The sequence below is a fragment of the Dendropsophus ebraccatus genome, chromosome 11 (assembly GCF_027789765.1).
Source record: "Dendropsophus ebraccatus isolate aDenEbr1 chromosome 11, aDenEbr1.pat, whole genome shotgun sequence".
NCBI classification, from domain to species: Eukaryota; Metazoa; Chordata; class Amphibia; order Anura; family Hylidae; genus Dendropsophus; species Dendropsophus ebraccatus.
The window spans coordinates 41,502,047-41,523,456 of NC_091464.1; the positions used below are offsets into that span (position 1 = coordinate 41,502,047).

Sequence of the window (21,410 nt, forward strand, 5' to 3'; positions counted from 1 at the left end):
CCACTGCAGCCAATCACTGATGGACGTCGTCATCAATGCAGGGACAACACGACATCAGAGGAAGTAAACACAGGCAGACATGAGTGCAGGGGGTGGACTGGTCGAGGTGAGTACAGTATAGTTTATTTTAAATGCAGAGCAACCTGTCATTTTTTTTTTTTTTTCAATTGTTCAATACTATTTAATTTTTCAATACTAGGTGTAAAGTGTCAAATGTTTAAGGGGTTATCCAGATTTAGAAAAAAAAAAACCAGATACTTTCTTGTAAATACAGCACCACCTCTGTTTCCAGGTTGTGAATGGTATTAAAGTTTAGCTCCATAGCTTCAATAGAAAGTAGCATCTATATGGTTTCGGAGTGAGAGCTCTTCCTCTGCCTTCCCATTGGCATAGAAAATTTTTCTTATCGCTCAAAAGTAGAGAAACACATTTATATACATTACATTTGATATCACCATAATCATACTGACCCAGACAATAACCTTATTTAGCCAGCCAATCAGTGCGCTGCCCCGCCGCTGCCACTGATTAGCTAAGCGGGACGTCAGGGAGCCTGGAGCCACAGAAGCAGGCCGGAGAGCGGACCAGTAAACTATTCACCGGGCTGCGGCGGGTTAAGCTGCATGGGGCTTACATACTCACAGCGGAATGAAAATTTCACTGCAAGTATGTGAACTTATGCAAAATGAATGTACTGGGAATTGCTGCGGAACTCGCTGTTTAAAATCCACTGCGATCCGGTGCGTGTGAACCCACCTTAAGGATATGTTCACACAACAGTTTTTGATGCAAAAAGCTGTATTTTGATAATTATGGTCATAAATAATGATCATTATTTACAGCTTGAAAAAGACAGTAGACGTGTACTATAATGGTAACACCGGCACACCAGAACATTAGATATATAAAGGTACTTTATTTGATCAGGTACAAAGATACAAATAAAAAGGTCCCCATTAAAACCATTTAAAAATCCCCAAAAAACTCCAGGGAAAGCATAAGGTCTAATGGTATCCAAGGTGGCAACCCCATATACAATACATACAATATCCCTGTTGCATACACAAATACAGCAAGAGAGATGGGAATATATCTATAGAACGGACCACCATAGCTCAACAGTACATGTAAAATAAACAATTATGTGATAAAGATAAATAATGGTGGAGGATTAAGTACCGTAGGATTAAGTACTGGGGTACCGACCACAGAGCCCCACGTGTTCTGTCCGTACCCTCGGATTTCCTCTTGCTGAACTTGAAATGTGAAAATTAGGTAAGAAAAGTTAATGGTTAGGGATGAGCGAACCTCCAGCTCGCTCTGGTTAGTCTGAACCCGCACTCTTTGCATTTGATTAACTGTGGCTGAGAAAGTCCCACATCATAAGCCTTTATATGGTTTTGTTGGATGAGAAATAGCTTGTGCAATTCAACAGTGAAAACACAAATCTTGCTTGGTCATAATGTGTGAAATAGGTCGCTCACTAGTAGTATATATTTGTGCCAATCCAGGCTAAAACTTTCTGCAGACCTTTTGATTTTGCACTAGTGTGACTGGTAATCTTTTAGTAGTGAACCTTCCTCTATCGAGTAAATAACGTCTTCTGGCTTTACCTCTCCAACGTTCATTAACCTCTAGGAATATCCAATGTGATGATTAGAATGGATTTAAGGCTTCCACAAATTTTGGGCCAAATTTTTGTGTCCACATCACAAGTAAACATCAGAGTGGGGTATTACTTGCACTAACACTTCTTTTTGTATAGTCTATTTCTAATTTGTCAAGTATCTCCTCCCACCCAAAATACTCCTTATTTTTCCTGATCAATGGGTCTCCTGCATTTTCTGCCATGAGTTGTTAGATGCTGCACTAATATTTAATCCGGGCAGGAGGTGCTTAAATATATAAATATATATACACATATAGCCGCCCTTTCTCATTCATAAGAACAGAGGGCCCTTGACCTAGTAAATGAATGTCAGAATACTGGTGTCCCATTTTAGCCTGTGATTGGCTAAGGCAGCAGTTTCTGCTACAATCGCTCGCCTTCGAAATTCAATTGGGTCAGAACTTTACATACATCATGTTGACTTTGCCTTTAAATAGATTAAAACAGTCCAGAAAACAGTTTCATGGCTTTGGAAGCTTTTGACATTACATGAGTTGCTTGAGGTGTACCTGTGTAGGCATTTTAAGGGGTACTTTGGCTGGGAGATGTTTTTTATCTATGGCCTGGGTGGATAAAAACAATGACGTCCACTTACCTCCACCGCTTCAGCACAGAGGCCGACATCCAATTGCTCCGGTCCCCTGCACTCTTTCAGTAAAGTAATATTTTCTCATGTTGCTTCTGATCTTTCCCCCAACTAAACTCTCACTGTGTCCTCTTGTTCTTGAGTTCATTTTTTTTCCCTAAAAACACTTCCCTCCTTAACCTTATTTATTTTGGCAATAACGGACACTAACTGGACCGTCTATGCATTACATGTAAGTGGGTTCTCAGTGGGCTTTTATCTTAAGCACACCATAAAACACCACTAGTCATCCAGGGAAAGTATGGCAGTAGGTTAATGGGTTAGTACATACTTGGTATAGAGCAATAGATGTGCCACATGTTGTCCTGTCCAGAGAGGTAGGACTGTATAAATAAAGATGGCTAAGCAATGTGCAAAATCCCTTTTTAACAACAACACCTCCTCCAGATGTTGGAATTTCTATTCCATTCCTTGGCACGTCTAAAACTATAGCAAATGAATTTCATAAATGTGACCACTAGATGGCAGGAGAGGACAGTGTAAGATAAATGGAATTCCAGTTACGGGTGAAATTGGAAGAGTTGTCCCATAGAGTACCTTTCTTCTCATATCATTTTAGGATAAGCTGTCATATATGTGTACATAGGAAGTAGCATTATTTTTGGCCATTACATAACCTCTATATGGCCCTTTTCTCCATTTTTGTGCCTAGCTGCTATAATGTCTCTTATATGTGGCACACTCTTGCTCTCCTACAGGTTTTAAATAAAATGACTAGAACACTATTCCTGGCACAATTCCTGTTACAGATAATTTTTCTCCGCTGGTATTGCTCTTGATAAACTTTATTACTTGTGTTGTTCTAAAAATCTGTTTATTTTAGGAATGGGATATATCAAACCTGACAGAGTTTCAAAGGGGAATGACTGTTGATGTGCACCTAGCAGGGATGTCTGTCAGTTGCTGAGTTGATGGATGTGTCTAGGTCTACTCTTTTCTTGATCACATCTCAGTATTGAAAGACGGCCTAAACCTTTACAGACAGAAGTAGCTGTGGTTGAAAGTGAATCACTGGCACCTGTATTAGTGAAAACCATATGATATACAGAGTGCAAAGATGGTATCCAGGAGAGATCTGCTATAGTTAAAGGGGTACTCCAGCAGGGGGGGCACTTTTTCGCTGGGACCGGGAGATGAGGTGGCTGAGGGAAAAGAGGTCCACTCACCTCCCCGGTTCCAGCGGCGGGTCCCGCATCGCGGTCCCGGCCGCTTCCAGGTGTCTGACGCGGCCAGAGACGTGACATCTCAGGTCCACTCAGCCAGTCAGTGAAGGAGGCGGGATCCGTTTCAAGTCCACTCAGATCCCGCCTTCTTCACTGACTGGCTGAGCGGACCTGAGACCTGACACCAGGAAGCGGCCGAGCCCCGGAGCGCCGCAATGCGGGACCCGCCGCTGGAACCTGGGAGGTGAGTGGACGTCTTTTTCCTCAGTCACCTCGTCCCCGGTCCCAGCAAAAAAGTGCCCCCCCGCTGGAGTACCCCTTTAAACCTTTGCTGATGCCACAAAATATCAAATGGAGTGTTCAGTGGTGTAAATACCAGAATACATGGATACAGGATGTGGTCTGATAGAGCTGATTTTGATGCAACCTAAGGGTAGCTTCACACGTACCGACTTGCAAGGTTAATAATGCTGCGAGTTGGCTAGGTCCTGGCAGATCACTTTCACTACATACACACAGCAGTCTGAACGACCATTTTCTGCACAGGGGCCCTATTTAGTCTGTGTTCGCCCCTGGTTCTTAGCTACCTGCATCAGGTCCTTGGAAGCAGCATGTAAAGAAGGTAATAGGGAAGGGGGGCAGTATATAGTAAGCTCTAAATTAGTGAGAGTGGGAAATGGGAAATATATATTATGAAACAGCACATGTGATTTGGGGGGGGGGGGCATAGGGAGCACTATATGGGGGGGTGTGAGGGGGTCTCTAAGGCTAACAGTGTTAAAGTGATATTGTCACCCCCCCCCTATCAATATGTGCAGTTCTCATCATTTAGAAATTTTCATGCTGCACAGTTCATTTAACTGTATAATACATGTCTTTATCTTCTTTTTTAGGGATGATTGAACATTGGAAATGTCCGGTTCGCCTGGAAAACAGGGATACAGCCTATTACCTAGGCTGTATCCCTTTTTTCCAGGCGGTACTCAGGCTGTCTCCACCTTCCCCACGGAACAGGAAGGCAGCGGGAATCAAATGCTGAAGGTTCGAGTTCGATCGAACCTGACATTTCTCGATGTTCGATCATCTTTTTGTCTAAAAATGCTTTTTATCAATGGTGTAAAGTGTCATCTGGGCAGGGCATTAAAGTCATTTTGCCTCCCATCTTTCCGCTGTAGTCCAAGCCCCCTCCATGACATCATTGGAATGGACCACTCACACCAGGGGCAGATTAGCTTTACCATAGGCCCCGGGCTGTTCACCAAGCCTGGGCCCCCCACCCCTCTGTAACTATATCTTTAGTCTTCCTCCTCTATAGTGCAGACTGTACAGGACCTGTGGTTACACCATAGTCAGTATGTTCTTTATTGTTACTGAATTATCTTCTGGCTACAGTTTTGCACTGATTTGTGCAAAATTGCAATTAAAAAGCAGTGATTTTTTTTTCAAATCATGGCAGAACTGTAGCCAGGAGACAATACACTACTGAAAGTATAAGTCTGTTTGGGTGGACATGGGCCCCCAGGAGCTCAGGGCCCCGGGCTACCACCTGAAATGGACCTATCATAATCCTCTACTGACTCACTCTGCAGTGAAGCCGGGACTCATCTTCTGTGGCGCAGTAAGAGCCGATAAGGATATGGCAATGTCTCTGCCCAACCGCACCTGCACCACAATAGATGAATCCTGACCTCCATTGCAGTAGGAGCAGCCCATCCCAATCATGTCACCGAGGGGGGCAGGGACTACGGCCCCTACATAGACAGGAAGACGAGGGCACAACACACTTTTGGTAAGTACTTCTGTATGCAATATACGCATTCTTGGTATGTAACTGAGCATCTGTCTGGTGGCAGCCTGGAATCTTTTATCAAGATGTGCAGGAGCCTTAACATCAACAATGTAAGGTGAGACAGGGATTTACTAGAGGGGTGTGTGTGTGTGTGGAGGGGGGGGAATACAACATAAATTAGGTAGGGATGTAGCAGAGGATTGGTGGTGGATTTGTCAGGTTGGTGGTCCCAGTACATTATCCTGCTTTGGTCAAAGTCATTAGGTATTTAGTTTTAATTGCAACACGTTTTGGCCCATTAAATGGCTGACAGGCCTCTATTTGATAAAGGCCCATCTGTTATTTAATGGGCTGAAATGCTTTGCAATTAAAACTGTTTGGATTATATTATATTGTGGCCTCTCCTCTTTTTGAGACCACTCTGTATATTACTAATCTATACACCAGCGCTGATCCTTCCAGTGGGGGTCTGTTTGGTCCTGTGATCCCATGTGGTTCACCCCTCTAAATGTTCTTCTCCGCCCGTGTGGTGTCACCCCAGGAATAGCTGCAGTGTCAGCATTTGTTTGCCCATGGTAGAGTTGTGCCTATCTCCTTGCACAACTCTACCAGGTGAGTGCAATCTAATTGGCACCTTGTTACAAAACACTGTGTGATCATTATTTCACCTAGAGGCGCCCTTTGTCTTTTCTCGTCCTACTTTGGAGATGTCTCTCATTAGATATTCTTTTTTTCTTGGTGTCACCATCTTTGTTTCTTTGTATTTGCTGCTCCTTAGGTAGATGATAAGATCTGGACTGTGAAGGAATCCATTTGGTTAGTTGCTCTATACACAGGACAACTATCAATACATGTGAATTGTTTATTACAAAGACCATTCTCCTAAGCTAAAGTAAGCTCCAGTAGAATTTTTGAGATATCTTCTTCTTTTGACTTGTAGGAACAGACGCCACCTACTGCCCAGAACTTCTGGCCTCCTGACCCATGCCTCCTGTCTCTGCTGCTGTGTGACCTCTGCTGCCCCAAGAACACCATTTCTCTGTGCCATCTTCACTTCACACCTTTGCCATTATATTATTGCCCCAGAACCGTGACTTGACATGCTCCAATCCTAGGCTGGCATCTCACATCTCTGCAGCCTGAGAATCATCTGCACCCCCAGGAGCAACCTGTGCTTACTTTCCATCCGGTGAGATCAAGAACAATAGTTGCACATTGTAGTCCTGGGGCATCGAGTACCAGTAAATTTACTGGAGTGGCTATATCTGAACCCATCTCTGCACAGGCAAGAGCATTTTTCTAATATAGCAATGACATAAGAATGATTATCAGGGATCTGTCATGTGTACTGACCCTCAGTTAAGTGAAGAACTACTTTGGGTGTATCATCTGAAACGTGGGTTACGGCGTTATGAGAAATAAATACAATGAAGACATCTTGGTAAATAGATTTATTTCCTTTACGGCATTTTTAAGTAGTACATCAATTCTCTTCAATTATCAGAAGTGTAGAGTGAGCTTACTAGTACAATATATTTATGCTGTAGGAGACTGAAAGCTGTTGGGATTGTAGAAATACTAATATAAAGGTGCCGAGCCAAGGAATAGACAGTAGAATCTGTGCTTTTCAGTTCATGGTCGGTATGGACAACTCTCATTACCCTATATGTTGTTGAGCTACATTCTGCATGATGGGTTTACCAGATAAATCCAGACACATATAAATTATACTTCTGTACTTCGGATAGCTAACCTGTTACCAGCTTATGAAAAAATAATGAAATATTCTATTTAGTGTCTTCTTAACCATGTGTAACCATTTTGTTTTGACTAAGGGGCTTTTACCACCGTTAACAATTATTCCCTATCCACAGAATAGAGAATAAACTTTTTATTTTAGTGAGTCACACCACTGTGACCCCTATGATCTTAAGAAAGGGAATCCCGATGCCCCCATCTGAATGGAGCAGCAGTGTTCATACCTGACCTCCGCTCCATTCATTGTCTATAGGAGTGCTGAAAAATAGCCAGGTACAGGGCTCAGCTATCTTTAGCACTCTCACAGACAATGAATGGAGCAGCGGTCGAGCATGCACACTGCCACTACATTTATATAGGAGATTCCATTCTCAAGATTGGGGAGGGTACCAGCAGTCAGACCCCTGACACCTATCACCTATTCTGTGGATACGCGTGTCCATGGTTGCAAAGTACCTTCAAGCTCATACATGCCATACTTATACCATAATGTACTGCTAATAGTTAACTGGTGCAAATAAAGACAAATAAAGGCTAGGTTCACACTATGTATATTTGAGGCTGTATGTTTGAGGCTGTATAGAAACCAAAACAAGGAGTGGATTGAAAACACAGAAAGGCTCTGTTCACATAATGTTGTAATTGAGTGGATGGCCGTCATTTAATGGCAAATATGTGCTGTTATTTTAAAACAACAGCTGTTGTATTGAAATAATGGAAGTTATTTACCGTTATATGGCGGCCATCCACTCAATTACAACATTATGTGAACAGAGCCTTTCTGTGTTTTCAATCCACTCCTGGTTTTGGTTGCTATGAGGACCTGACATGAGGACCAAATACAGCCTCAAATATACATAGTGTGAACCCAGCCAAAAAGAGTATTCCTATCTTAAGCATTTATTGCATATCCCCACCATAAATGATTGTTAGGTGCAGGAGCCACCTTCAGCACTCTCACCTGTAGGATGCACTGTTCTGATGAAGGGAGATTATTTAACTCCTGAAACGCGCAAACCTTGTGCTTTCACAATAAATATGAATCCTTTTTCTACTACATTGGTGTAGCCTTGGACATTTTTTGGACAGCGCTGTTTGCAAGTATCGGAATTTTTTTTTTCTTTTCTGTTTACCAAATTACGGGCCCCGGATCTGGGAGAATCCCGTTTGCGATACACCTGGTTGCAGTCCCTATCTTCCATTGCCACCTTCTCCTCACGGATTTCCAGCTACCCCGGTGGGGTGATATGTATACAGCCCAAGGGGCTCATAGGTGAGTGCAATTATTCACTCTCTTTTCACTGTTTCTGCCACAGTAAGACACGAGGCGCCGGTGCCCTTGTTTTTTTCTGTTTCACTTTTAGCTTCACCTGTAGGATGTCCTGTTCACCTATTCAGGCTGGCCACTCTCCCTATAGTGGTGGTCAGTGGAGAGGTGGCTGTGCTTGTACCCATTCCTCTGTATTCTAGGGAGAATGGGGGGGGGGTTAAAGGAGAAGTCCTGGCATAGACTTTTCTTTCGAAACTTCTGGGAAGGAGGTGGATGAACAAAACAGCATGCACCAGCACTGGGGTCCACTGTCCTCCTTTCCGGCCCCTGGCTGCTTCCTGGTCTAGAAATGGGAGGGACCGGAGCAGTGAACAGCGGACCCCAGCGCTGGTGCTTGTTGTTTTGTTCACCCACCTCCTCTACATCATTAAAAAAAATAATAAAATTCTGTGCCCAGATTTCTCCTTTAAAGAAAGTCCTAAAGGAGTCCTTTGCATACAGTCCCATGTTGCAGCTACTAGACAAGACCACACCACAAGACACACATTTTTGGTGCAGCCAGTGACTAGGCTATAGAAATACAATATATTCCAAATTGTGCATTTATTCTTTAATTGCATACATTGTCAAATATATGATATTTCATTATACATAGCACATTATAAAATTCTATGTTGATGATTCATAATATAGCAAACCATAAATATACTGTATCTTCTTACATTCAGGATAACGTGTCCAAGGATATGTCTTTTTTTCCCCATGCAAAAGGCACAGTCACAAAAATATCACTTTTATATATATGTTAGTAGAAGTTAAAATCTCACACATAATTATTCATCTTCATCTTCCTTAACACATGTATAGATTCCGGGCCTGACATTTCTGAAACCACGGCGTTGCCATTAGTGGTTACCTTAAAATGGCTGCACGGAGCTCTATAGAGCTTCAGTGCAGATGCTGTCCTACCATGTCCTGGGCTACATAGCATTCCAATACATTGATGTTCTCCCTCCTTCTCCTAGATAACAATGTTGTCAAGTTTTCAATGGTTTCTGCTTAAACCAGCAACATATAGGAAACCTGCAACATATCCGGTAGGTACAGACATCCAGTAACTCAAAAAGGTCAAGATGCTTATTGATCTCCATTTAGAAATATATATTTTGTTCCTGCAGCTGACAGCGAAGAGCCATGTCCTATGTATCCACAGCCAAAAGTAGTCTGCTAACACCACAAAGCAGTCATCAGCCTCAGCAACTGATCAGCATACATACTGTATAGTAATAAAAGGCAGTGTTATTGTTAAATCAATCTTCCTGATAGGTTTCTAATCGCTTTAGATGGAACTTAAAGTTCAAAAAAAAATATTTTTTTAATTGCTTGGAGTAATAGGCCTTTAGCCATTGACTGAATGAATGGACATTTCTTTGAGACGAGAAAGGGGCCAAAAGTGGAGATCAGTGGTGGAGGATCCATAAGGTTTTTTTTTTTTAATCCTGCTAAACATCTCCTTTAAAAAAAAACAAAACATGCAATAGTCACTGCTCTTCAAGATCCCACTTCAACTCATCTAGGAAATCTGGAAGCTTTTCCCTGTTGCAAAAATGCAAGAGTTTCATGCTATTGACTTAGCACTTGCACAGTGGCACTTACCCTTTAAAAAAAGTTTCTATAAAAAAAAGTCTAGAGACATCAGCTGCCTTTAGATATATAAGGGTTCAAACAGTCGTCTCATAGTAAAAGTGATCGACTCTTTAAAGTTCCATGTAAAAATAGATACTTCTGTTTGGTCCACGCGTCTTCCTCATTTTCGGGAGGATTGGTCCATTCAACTATATTTCATTATGAAGTTATGTACTGTAATAAATAAAAGATGAATGTGCTCACTGAGCTCCTACCTCTAGTAAGAACTCATTTACCTAATACAATTGTCACTGCTACATGTGGCAATCTTGGGGGAGACAAATGTTATAAATTTCCACCATATCTTGGTTGGGGGACAATGGTCTTGATAAAGATAAATCATAATATTGGTAAATTACTTATATTCTGTTGTCAGATTTGGCCTTTGATTATGGATTTTGGGTGCTGTGGCTGGAGAAGCTTATATATCTTTATTGGGTGGATGTTATATTGATTCCTATAGACCTGTGAACAAACATGGTAATGAGTGCCATTCAATTTCCCCCTTTTCCAATGCTAATGTGTTCTCTTAAACAAGTAGAAATTGTAACATGAAGTATATTAGCAGTGTCTGATGTTAAGAAAACCATGTTCATTTTTTGGGGTCCTGTCACCAGTATATGTTTGGAATTAGAGATAAGCGAACCTCGAGCATCCAAACCCGATCATTCGGCATTTGAATAGCGGTGGCTGCTGAAGTTGGAAAAGTTGGATACATCCAATGACTATATCCATGTTTTTTAGATAGCTTTATGGCTTTATGCAACTTCAGCAGCCACCGCTAATCAAATGCAGAACGATTGGGTTCGGGTGGACTCGAGCATGCTCCAGGGTCGCTCATCTCTAGTCAGAATATCTTTAAAAAGATATTCAAATGTACACTGTTACCATATTGCAATGCGGCCATAGATATTAGTGAGACAATCTAGGAACAACAGTATAGTCTACTATGCCACAGTGGAGCCCCAAAACCCAATGTAAATGGGATCTGAAACAACAGGATCCTTTCAAATTTTCATAAATGTGTAGAAAATGAGCAAATTTCCTTAAAAAAATTTGAATTCATCCAAGCCCAAATTTTTCAGTATTTGTTTTGTTGGAATGTGGATGGGGCAGTAAGGTATACATTGTTTGATCTGACACTCAGTGAACATTTGGGCTGCCCAACCTCTTACACTCCCGATAGTCTCTTTGTTGTAATATATGTACTACCACTATGTGTGGCCTATAGGACGTGATGAGTATTGCAGCCTGTTTAGGGTTTTGCTGGCATGTCACAATAATGTATACAGTAATTGTGGTGAACACATCTGTACTGTTTATACTTTGTAGTTTAAGAAATACACATATTTGTCTTTTTTTTCATTTTGTAACTGTTAAGATAACTTGTACAGTAACAGGTCTCATAACTGGCCTCTTTATTGTTTTGGAAACAATGTAATCAATATGAATTAGAATTTCCACCTTTTCAACTGTGGATTTCGATCAGCAGTACCCAATATTCACCTATAGGTGGCACTAAAAGACAGTTATGGATTAATTATATTTTCCAAATCAGTAAACTTGTATGAAAAGTTTCAGGTTCTGAAAATATTTTCTGGTTAAAGTTATTTTATTCTATCTAACTTTATTTTCACTGTTAAAAACTCTATAAAATTACAGCACATAAAATGTATTCATACCTGTATTAGTGCATGTAAAATGCGAGGTAAAGATTGGTTACATTACATTACCTTTATAATTTACAGTCTCATTTTCTTTTTCACTGTTGGGATAATGGATTGATAAATAGAAAAGAGAAGACAAGAGGATAAATGTGCCCTGTAGTGTTGCACAGGTCCCTCCGCCATGATGTCTTGGAATACCATAAATACCATCATATTAAAATGAGGTCAAACTAATTTATTATGACTGTCTTTCTGAAATCAGTGGCTACCCTTTTTTTCTTAGTTATCCTCAAAGGGCAACGTTACTAACAATTGAAGGCTTTCTAGTATGTCTGTAGCGTCAATTTGCTATTATCCATTAAAACTGGTTTCAATATAACAATTAATGTATGTTTTATCTAAGAATTTGGCAAACATAGAAAAATAAATGCATATATAATAAATTTGCTATATTCCTAAAACTGGTCATGCATAGCTATCAGTAAATGAGTGTTTATCTGACAGCTGATAAGCGTGACCATGTTAAAGGCCTCAATACACTTTGGTCAAAATGCAGCTAAACCAAACCAGCTGACTCTCTATAGTGTTTAGGGGCCTCCCATCTCTCCCACAACATCACCTGCCAGCGTATAGGTGGGAGTCTCCCATACACCTAAGACAGTCAGCGGGTCCTACCAAAATTAGCAGGTTTCAATGACTTTTGACCAACGTGTTAGATTTCAAGTGCTTAACCCTTTTGTACTCAGACAGATAAGCCACCACCAAAGCTTTCTGGCAGCGGATTACCCCATCTGTCTCTATTCTCTATTGAGAAGACATGAGCATTTGACTATGCTGAACATTCATGTGTATAGGGGTATCGGAAGAGATACAGTAGCTGTATTCAGCTAAATGAATGGTCGGCCTGCAGCTATTGAAGGTGAATGGTCACCTTGAGAATTTGAAACAACTTTTGAGGTTTGCTCATAATGATCATACTAGTAGTTCGGAGTGTGGATTGATAACGTATGGGAATAATCTGACAGCATGCTTTGGTTTTTATAAAATTGTTAAATGCAAAGTAGAAGCTGAAAATCACTGACTGAAGGTTGAGCTTAAGAACATACCAATAATGATCAAAATTTCATTGGAAAATAGTCAACATCTAATACATAGTCATAATCTAAAGACTGGACAGAGTAGAGTCTTCCCCGGGTGCAGCTCCTCATACTGACATCCCATCTTCTTAGTGAAGAATGTGAACATATTAATGTCATTATTCATTAGGAAGCATTTAGTTAACTTTGTGGCTGTGCACTCGTATCTTCTAAAGCACTACCCACTTGTTCATCCTCAGTCTCGGTGGAGGCATCTTGATTCTCTAGGTCACTTAACTGTCCCTCTCCAAATTCTAAAATAGTTGGCAAATTCCCCTGTTTAGGGCATCGTTTCTTGAGGCTAACTAAAAAAGGCTGCGGCAGGGAGAAGATGTCCACATTATTGCCAAGGTCAATCCAAGTCATGCTGGGGAACTTTTTAGGGTCCTTTAATGTTTCCGTAATTTCCCTCAGGATGGATTTTGTTAAACGGTTACCATTGAGTGCCAGAGTGGTAAGATGTGGAAGGCCACAGAGGACAGGTAAAATAAGTAAGAACATTTCATCTGTGAGTTCAGTAAAACAAAGTTCCACATTCTCCACTTCTTCTGAATTGTGCTGAAGATACTGCATCACACGCTCCAGGTCCTTCACGGTCAGGGGAATGCCGGAGACATCTAAAGAGCCTTCTTGAGGTCTTGCCGATAGGATTGCTTTTAAGCTGCAGAAAGAGGAATCAATTAGACCAAATTACTCACTATGAATACATTGACATATTATGGTAAAGATGAATAATAAACACAGTTTTTACGCAATAAAACAAAACCATGACAGCAAAACCATGCCTAGTAAGAAGCAATTTTTAATGATAAACGATTGCAAACAAGATTGTTTTAATCTGAAATCCTTCACCACATTACACAGAACGATAGTCATTAGTTACGATCGTTACAACATTGAGTAATTGATCGTAGTAACAATCTGATCACCGCAAAAGAAGGAACAATTTGAAATCACAGCAAACGACTAGCAAACGATTAACAATGATTTTAGGGTCAGATCTAAATCAACGGTAAATGACACACAAACGATTTTTCGATTGTTGTCTTAATTTACACAGGACAATTATCACTTAAATTCAAACGATATAACAATTTTCCCCATGACAATCCTTCAGTGTAATAGGGCCCTAACTCTTCTCCACCAACATCATTTGTCGGTTTATAGTAGAACCCTTCTCTCTAGAGAAATCACTTCTTGGTGGAGAGTTGGGAGGCCACCATACACCTTATACTACATCCTCTCTCTCTATAGAACTCACTTGGTGGAGAGTTGAGAGGCCACCGTATGCCTTATACTACATCCCTTCTCCCCAGCCACATCATTTGTTGGTGAAGAGTTGCGAGGCCACCATACACCTTGTACTATGTCCCTCCGTAGAAATCACTTGTTGGTAAAGAGTTGGGAGGCCACCATACACTTCATACAGTCACCCAAACTTGCTGGCATTGGCAAATTCAGACGACATTATGATAAAGTTTACAGGAACCTTTACTGACCCTTACAGATCCCATCAACTTCTAGTGGATCCATCATTGGTGAAGTACTTCACCTACTGGGTGCACAGACTAGTCTAAGGCCGGGTTCACACTTCGTGAAACATCGGCCATTTTGTGACCCGGCCGTGTCACAGAACAGCCGGTGTCAGTGAAGTTCATCCCGGCAGGTACTGCAGTGATAATGAACTTCATTTGTGCTGAGTTGAGATGTGGGTGCATCTGTGTGCACCCGCGTCCCAATTCACCATAGCCGACAGTGGAGAGTGCGGACGGTTTTTCCTGCCAGTAGGAATCCTGTCTGGAGTGTATACTATGTGTGTATACACTCGGGCCGGGATTTCCTCTGACTGCAGTGCAACATTAATCTTGATTAATAGAAAATTTACGTTGTGTGAACATGGCCTCAAAAAGTGTAAAATCGTTACCGAAGCCATGATAGTTATGATGGAGTTGTTGTGTTACACATCTTACTGACTTCTAGTTTGTTCATCTTTTTTAACTGTTAATTAAAGGGGTACTCCAGCGAAAAGCTTTTTTCCCAGTAATTGAAACACATTACAAAGTTATATAACTTTGTAATATACTTCAATCATCTATCTGCCCCCCCTCCCTATCATTTTCCCCCTCAATCCCCCACCAGGAAGTGAAGTAACCTCATTCTTACCTATGACTGTTGACCATGTTACAAAGTTATATAACTTTGTAATGTGTTTCAATTACTGAGAAAAAGATTTTCGCTGGAGTACCCCTTTAAGATAGGGTAAAGTTCTGTATATTGTGGCTATCAAAGCAATGGAAACAAGAAATGTTATTTTATATGGTGCAATAGCCATACTGGTTATAAACAAAGGGATTTAGCAAAGTGCATAAAATAAGCAACAGCCTGGTTGTGTGAATACAGGAGAACATAATCCTGTTAAAGAAGAGCTAAGCTGAGTTCATTCCAATGATAAAAGGTTTAACCATATAGATGGAAATCCAGATAAAACAGCTCAATCTTCAGTCTGTTTACATGGCACCTGATCCCACATGACTGATCCTCTCCAGACAGAGCAACAACAATTACTCAGAGAGGAGGAGCAATAGTATAAATATATAAATATTAGAGTCCATTCACATATGAGGTGCAGCTTCCATAATTCCAGAATTTAGCTTTATGACAGAAGCCACAAGTCTCTGCTAGATTCTGCCATACAACAAATAACAATGGCACCTGCCAAACCCTAGGTTACATCATGGTGTATCCCAGAGGTATACTGTACATATACTGATTGTATATATATATTTTACCTAATATTTAAGATATGTCCATGACATTGGTGTCCACTGGATCACTTTCCAGGTGTACCCCATCTGGTCAGAACCATCAAAGGTGTAGTCTCATGATGACAACCGCTATGACCATGCCTTATTCTGGCAGACTTTTTAGTATTACATGGATGGCCATTCATGGATGGCTACCATGTAATAATAACTTTAATGCCTGGTTGGCCATTGCTTCACCTGGCATTGTCAGCTGTTTGCCATGGGAGGGGATGGAAGACCTACATTTTGAAAGGGGTTTTCTCTGATAACGCATCCTTTACTAATTTGTAGAAGTATCCTAAATTGTAGAATAATAGTAGATTTAAAGATGTGCAAGGTTAATGAAGACCCGACAGAAACAACCACTGAGGCAATATGAAATATTCAGAACTTGGAATTTGACGTTTATTCTGCCTATGAGTTTCACCTTGAAAAAAAGGGCTTATTTCCTCTTTAAAAATATTGTATCCCCTAGATTTTTAATTTACTGATTAGAGACAGATACTAAAATCTGTTCTTTTTTCTAATCTGTTTCAGTTTTTATTATAATTTCATTTTAGCATTTTTTTTTATTATTATTGTTATTATTTTCTTGCCTCAGTTGCTTTTAACATCACTTAAAGAGATGCTTTACAGCAGCTCCCATAGACAATATCCTAGAACTGATCCTGTCCAAAGTAAGAATTTTCGTAGCACTCAACCCATAAAATCATGATCCTTTATTTTTCACGAACACAAATACATCCAAAAAAACACACAAGATGTGTACAGTCGTACACATCTTGTGTTTTTTTTTGGATGTATTCGTGTTCGTGAAAAATAAAGGATCATGATTTTATGGGCTTGAGGGCTACGAAAATTCTTACATTGGACTGATGCACCTTATGTCCAGCAAGCTCCTGGACTTCATCTGCACCGCTCTAGATCCTATGAGACGCTCTCTTTGAAAGGTATGGACCAGAATTATTAGTAAGCATTATTATGGTTGAGGGGTGAACCTACTCCTACATTTGGATTAGAACTGATCCTATTCACTTCTGTGGAAGAGTTTTCTAGGCATGTTCTGTGACATGTGTACAAGAGGTTTTTTCAGAGAGGGGGAGGAGGAGGGTAAGCACCTAGCAAAACCTATTGTAAATTACCTGTTCCCACCTTATCTGTATACTGGGGTCACTGTAATCCTGCTTGTGATAATAGTTAGGAGACTGATTAAAAGTTTTTAATACAAAACAGGAAGTGTCAGCTTATTATTAACTACAAAAGTCAAAAGTTTTTTTTTCTGGTGACACGTACACTTTAAAGTGACTGTACCACCAGGCCCAGGCTGAAGCTCTGGAGGCGGGCCGACCCTTAGTGGGAGGAAACCCCTTGCCCCTCCATGATAGGGTTCCATTGATTCTAATGGAGTCACGTAATGGAGGGGCTGGGTTTTTTCCCCACTAAGGGTGGGTCGGCTCGCCTCCAGTGCTTCAGCCTGGGTCTGGTGGTACAGTCACTTTAAGGCTAAGTTCACACATTGTATGACAGCAGCCGTTCTGTGACACGGGCGTGTCGCAGAACAGCTGCACTCTGAGAAGTTTAACCCAGCCGGTACTGCAGTGCCGACCGGATAAACTTTATTTCTTTTGAATTGGAATGCGGGTGCATACGGGTGTGCCCGCATACCAACTAGCTATTGCAGACAATGTAAAGTCCGTCTTTAGCTGGACTTTACATTGTCTGCTTTGTCAGTCTTGTGCAGCCGCTATTCAATGAATATTGGCTGTACAAAACTGACATATCGATTTTATAGAAAACAAAGCAATGTATTTCTCCAATAAATAGTGGCCTGTGTTGCAATCTGTTGTGTGAATCTGTACATATATATATATATATATATATATATATATATATATATATATATATTAAAACGTCATTTGAACAATAGGCAATTTCTTGGTGACACGTTCCCTTTACCCTAGTATGACTAGTTGGCTTTTTGCAGGCTTTTAACAGACTTCAATCCAGTTGCAGGTAATCATCCTTTGTGTTATAATGTTGCAGCCTGTTTTCTCTTTTCTCCGCTTTTCTCACATTTTGTAATTGTTAATGGCTTTGAGTCCTACTGTGCTAAGAAAAGGAAAAATGATCATCATTATAAGGGAAATAAAATGAGTCCTATTACAGACGCGGTATCTTTCATCAGTCTAGTTTAGCGCTTTTATATTTGGGGATAATCAGCTGCCCCTATCTGGGCTGCCATTTCTAAATATAAGCTACAGTATAATAAAAAATAAGGTGTAAATGAGGTCAGCGGATGGGATTTATAGCAAAACTGCGGACATACTGCAGGCAGAGGGTTTTCCATATGTTGTCTTCACTGGCTGAAATGGAAGTTTTGGATGACACAGTTATTACACACTCAGTTGCACTCCTGTTCTTACACTGTTACACAATACTGTAATAGATGATGAATGGAAATAGCAAGCACAGCAAAAAATAATCAATTTCTCTAGATTTCATTTACTATAAGATGAAGGGAATATGTCTTCAGAAAATAAGCTATGTTTAAGTTTAGTTTTAGTTAAGTTTTGGATAAAATCAGTAAAAATGTACATAAAATAAGCAATTATGCATTTCGAGAGTTCCACCTCCCTTCATCAGATTGCAATCTATGTAAAATGTATATATTTTTTTACTGATTTTAATCAATAAATCAGCCATTTTATTTATTTTATACTCCACTCGTTGCGAAGGAATTTTTGGCAGCGCCAGGATACCTACCCAGGTACTTTTTTCTTCTCTCCAATGCACTCAGTACATGGATACAAGGACAATAACATTTTAGCCTCTTCCCTGCCAAAACACTTATATTCACCAGTCAGTAGTGTTGAGCAAACTTGCCAAACTGTATGAGTTAGGCAACATCCTCCAAACAATAACGCTCAGCATTTCACTCCTGTTGGCTGGATAAGTTGGATGACGGCATAGGGAGTCCTGGAAAACCAGCCATAGGCTGTATGCATGTTTTCCTGGCAGTCCTAGAGCAGCATTCAAATTCTCCAGCCACTAGGAGTTTAATGCTCAGCGTTCGTGTGGTGTCCCACCACTGTTTTTGTCTCTCCTGTGCACCTGTCAAAAAAGCCTTTTTCTCTCAGGTTAAAGTGGTGATGAAGTACTCTAAAGTTTCACCACTAGTTATCAGTATTTTATATTTATGTGTTGCACAGCTGAGGGTAGCAATGGCTTAATGTTTTATGTGTACCATGTGTTCTATGCTGACCAATAGAAGATGTTCTTTTTTTCTAACCTATTATCTTTGTCCTTTCTCTTACACACACTCATCCCCACCACTCACAGAGAGGCACACTACAAGCCCCTGTAGGAGTTTACATTGGTGGAGGAAGTGCAGAGTAGTCTTCAGTCTTCTCACAGAGGAAGGACACAAAACCAACCGGTCCTGCAGAAGTTAAGCCAGGGCCTGGCTTCTGCCAGGACCCCTGTCAGGGACAACAAGTTCAGTCAAGTCTAGTTACCAATGTGTACAGTTGCAGTTAGAGACCAACAGTTCTCCCACTAATACCACTTTGCCTACTATGCAGTGCTAAGCACACTAAAAGGAGAGAAGTACCCAAGGAACATCAGTGTACTCACACACATTAAATCCGAGCCACTACATTCAGATTCAGAGAACGTTGCCAAACTCAAACAGTTCAGCAAGTTGGTTCAACACTACCAGTCAACAAACCTTACATAACCAACCATAGTGGCTTGGTTTGAATTGGGAGGACTACTATCTAGGTACACATTGTACACTGACCAAGTTTAAGTGCCAGAAGGAGGGAAGATATTACAATTCAGTCTCAATAGCTACCCGACACATGAGATAGATTTTATGTGTCAATAGCTTTGCATACCATACATGATATATACACCGGAGCATGTCTCTACCATCAGTATCATCCATCTCAAAAAGTATAAGAATTAACCACAAGCCAAAATGTATATCAACAGAACAAACCCCTGCAGGATGTAGTGTGTTCTTTCCAGTCTGGCACAGTGCTCTCTGCTGCCACCTCTGTCCATTTCAGGAACTGTCCAGTGTAGTAGCAAATCCCCATAGAAAACCTCTACTGCTCTCCAGACTGGAAAGAATACACCACATCCTGATTTTTTTTATATAGAAGTAAATTATAAATCTCTGGGACTTTCTGGCACCAGTTGGTTTGAAAGAAATTTCACATATATTTGACTAAATAATTATACACAATGCAACTATTTATATTGCAATAAAAATGGAAAACTTAAAGTAATATCAATTTTAACCTCTTCACGTCAGTAATACGTAGATATACGTTCCTACTGCACATACCACTGCAGTAGGAATGTATATATACGTTCCTGAGTGAGAATGGCTGCGCACACGTCAGTGTCCGGGAAGCTGAGGGTAATGAGAGGCAGCTGCGATCCTGTAGCTGCCTCTCATTAACCCCTTAAACGCCACCATCTATAGCGATTGCGGCGTTTAAGGTACTAGGTGACAGGACAAGCTGCTGTCACTGAGTGATCAGGACCCCCACAGCCATGCTGCGGGGGTCCCGATCACTTGTACCGATGGATGGGGGTAGTCCATGCATGTTTTACAGTGGAAAAAAAAGTGGAAAAAAAGAAAGTGTAATAAAAAAAAGGAAAGATTTAAAAGTTTTAAAAAACCCCTTATAAACCCCCTCCTAATAAAAGTTTAAAATACACCCTTGCCCATTATAAAACTAAAAATATTTTTTTAAAATAAATAAACATATTGTAGTGTACAGAATTGTCCGATCTATTAAAATATGACTTTATTGTTCCCACACTGTGAAAAAAACACCATTGCTGATTTTTTAAATCATATATAAAAAAAAAAAAATAAATAAACATTTTCTGTTACACCAATATAACATTAATAAAAACTAGAGATCATGGCTCAAAAAATGAGATCTCAACCAGCCATGTAGGTGGAAAAATAAAAGCACTATGGCTCTTAGAAGGCGGGGAGAAACATTGCATTAATCTGATCCGGGCATCAATGGGCTCGGTCTTGAAGGGGTTAAACATAGTCACTTTGCTTTTCAGTGCTCTTCTTCCTCTGTTGAACAATCATCTTTATGCTCTTAGCACTGAGTCCTCCATGCTCTGTTTCCTTCAGTTCTTGGTCCAAGGTGAAGTAAAGGCCCCTAAATGTTTGCTTGAGTGCACCAAACAGCTAATAGCCTGAAGGAGCAAGATTGGAGGACGTCAACACCATGGGCAGCAGTGTGCGGACGGGCATAGTCATGCCTCTTGGTGCCTCTTGGTGCAAATGGAATGAGGAGCAGCCATGTTTAACATCACAGGTGCAACAATAGAACAGACTTAACAGCTTTATACCTGCACAGCAGTGATAAGGTAGAAACCATGGGTAGCGATGCAAACAACAGTGCTGCCAACAGTAATGCAATGCAACGGCACTGCCCATCAATGTTGACTCACCCTCGTCATATTCTTTTCCACTGGATACCAATAATTTATGTGTACTGTTTAACTGGGCACAAGATCTAGATACCCTTAACCATAAAACACCTACCTACTCTCCTCTAGTAGGTATAAAGTATATACTGTACCTGAACACCTATGGATACAAACAGATCAACATCCCTCCCCAAAATAGAGAACAAACTATAAAATGGAACTTTGCTTTATGGTTGTGTATATAAAATGGCGAAAAGGACAGGAAATTCACGGAAAATTGAAAATGAAAGCTACATCTATTATTAAAAAAACAACAATGCATTCATATTATGATTCAGTTAAAGCTGTTGTCA

General features: G+C 40.5%; 1 protein-coding gene across 1 annotated transcript in view; it reads right to left on the bottom strand.

The window, feature by feature from the left end:
• Positions 1–11,003: 11,003 nt before the first annotated feature.
• LRRC75A (leucine rich repeat containing 75A) overlaps positions 11,004–21,410 on the bottom strand; it is a 193,367-nt gene continuing 182,960 nt past the window's right edge. Inside the window, exon 4 of the mRNA XM_069944457.1 lies at positions 11,004–13,445. Within this exon, the coding sequence (XP_069800558.1) occupies positions 12,926–13,445 (520 nt within the window). The 3' untranslated portion in view covers positions 11,004–12,925. The remainder of the gene's footprint in view (positions 13,446–21,410) is intronic.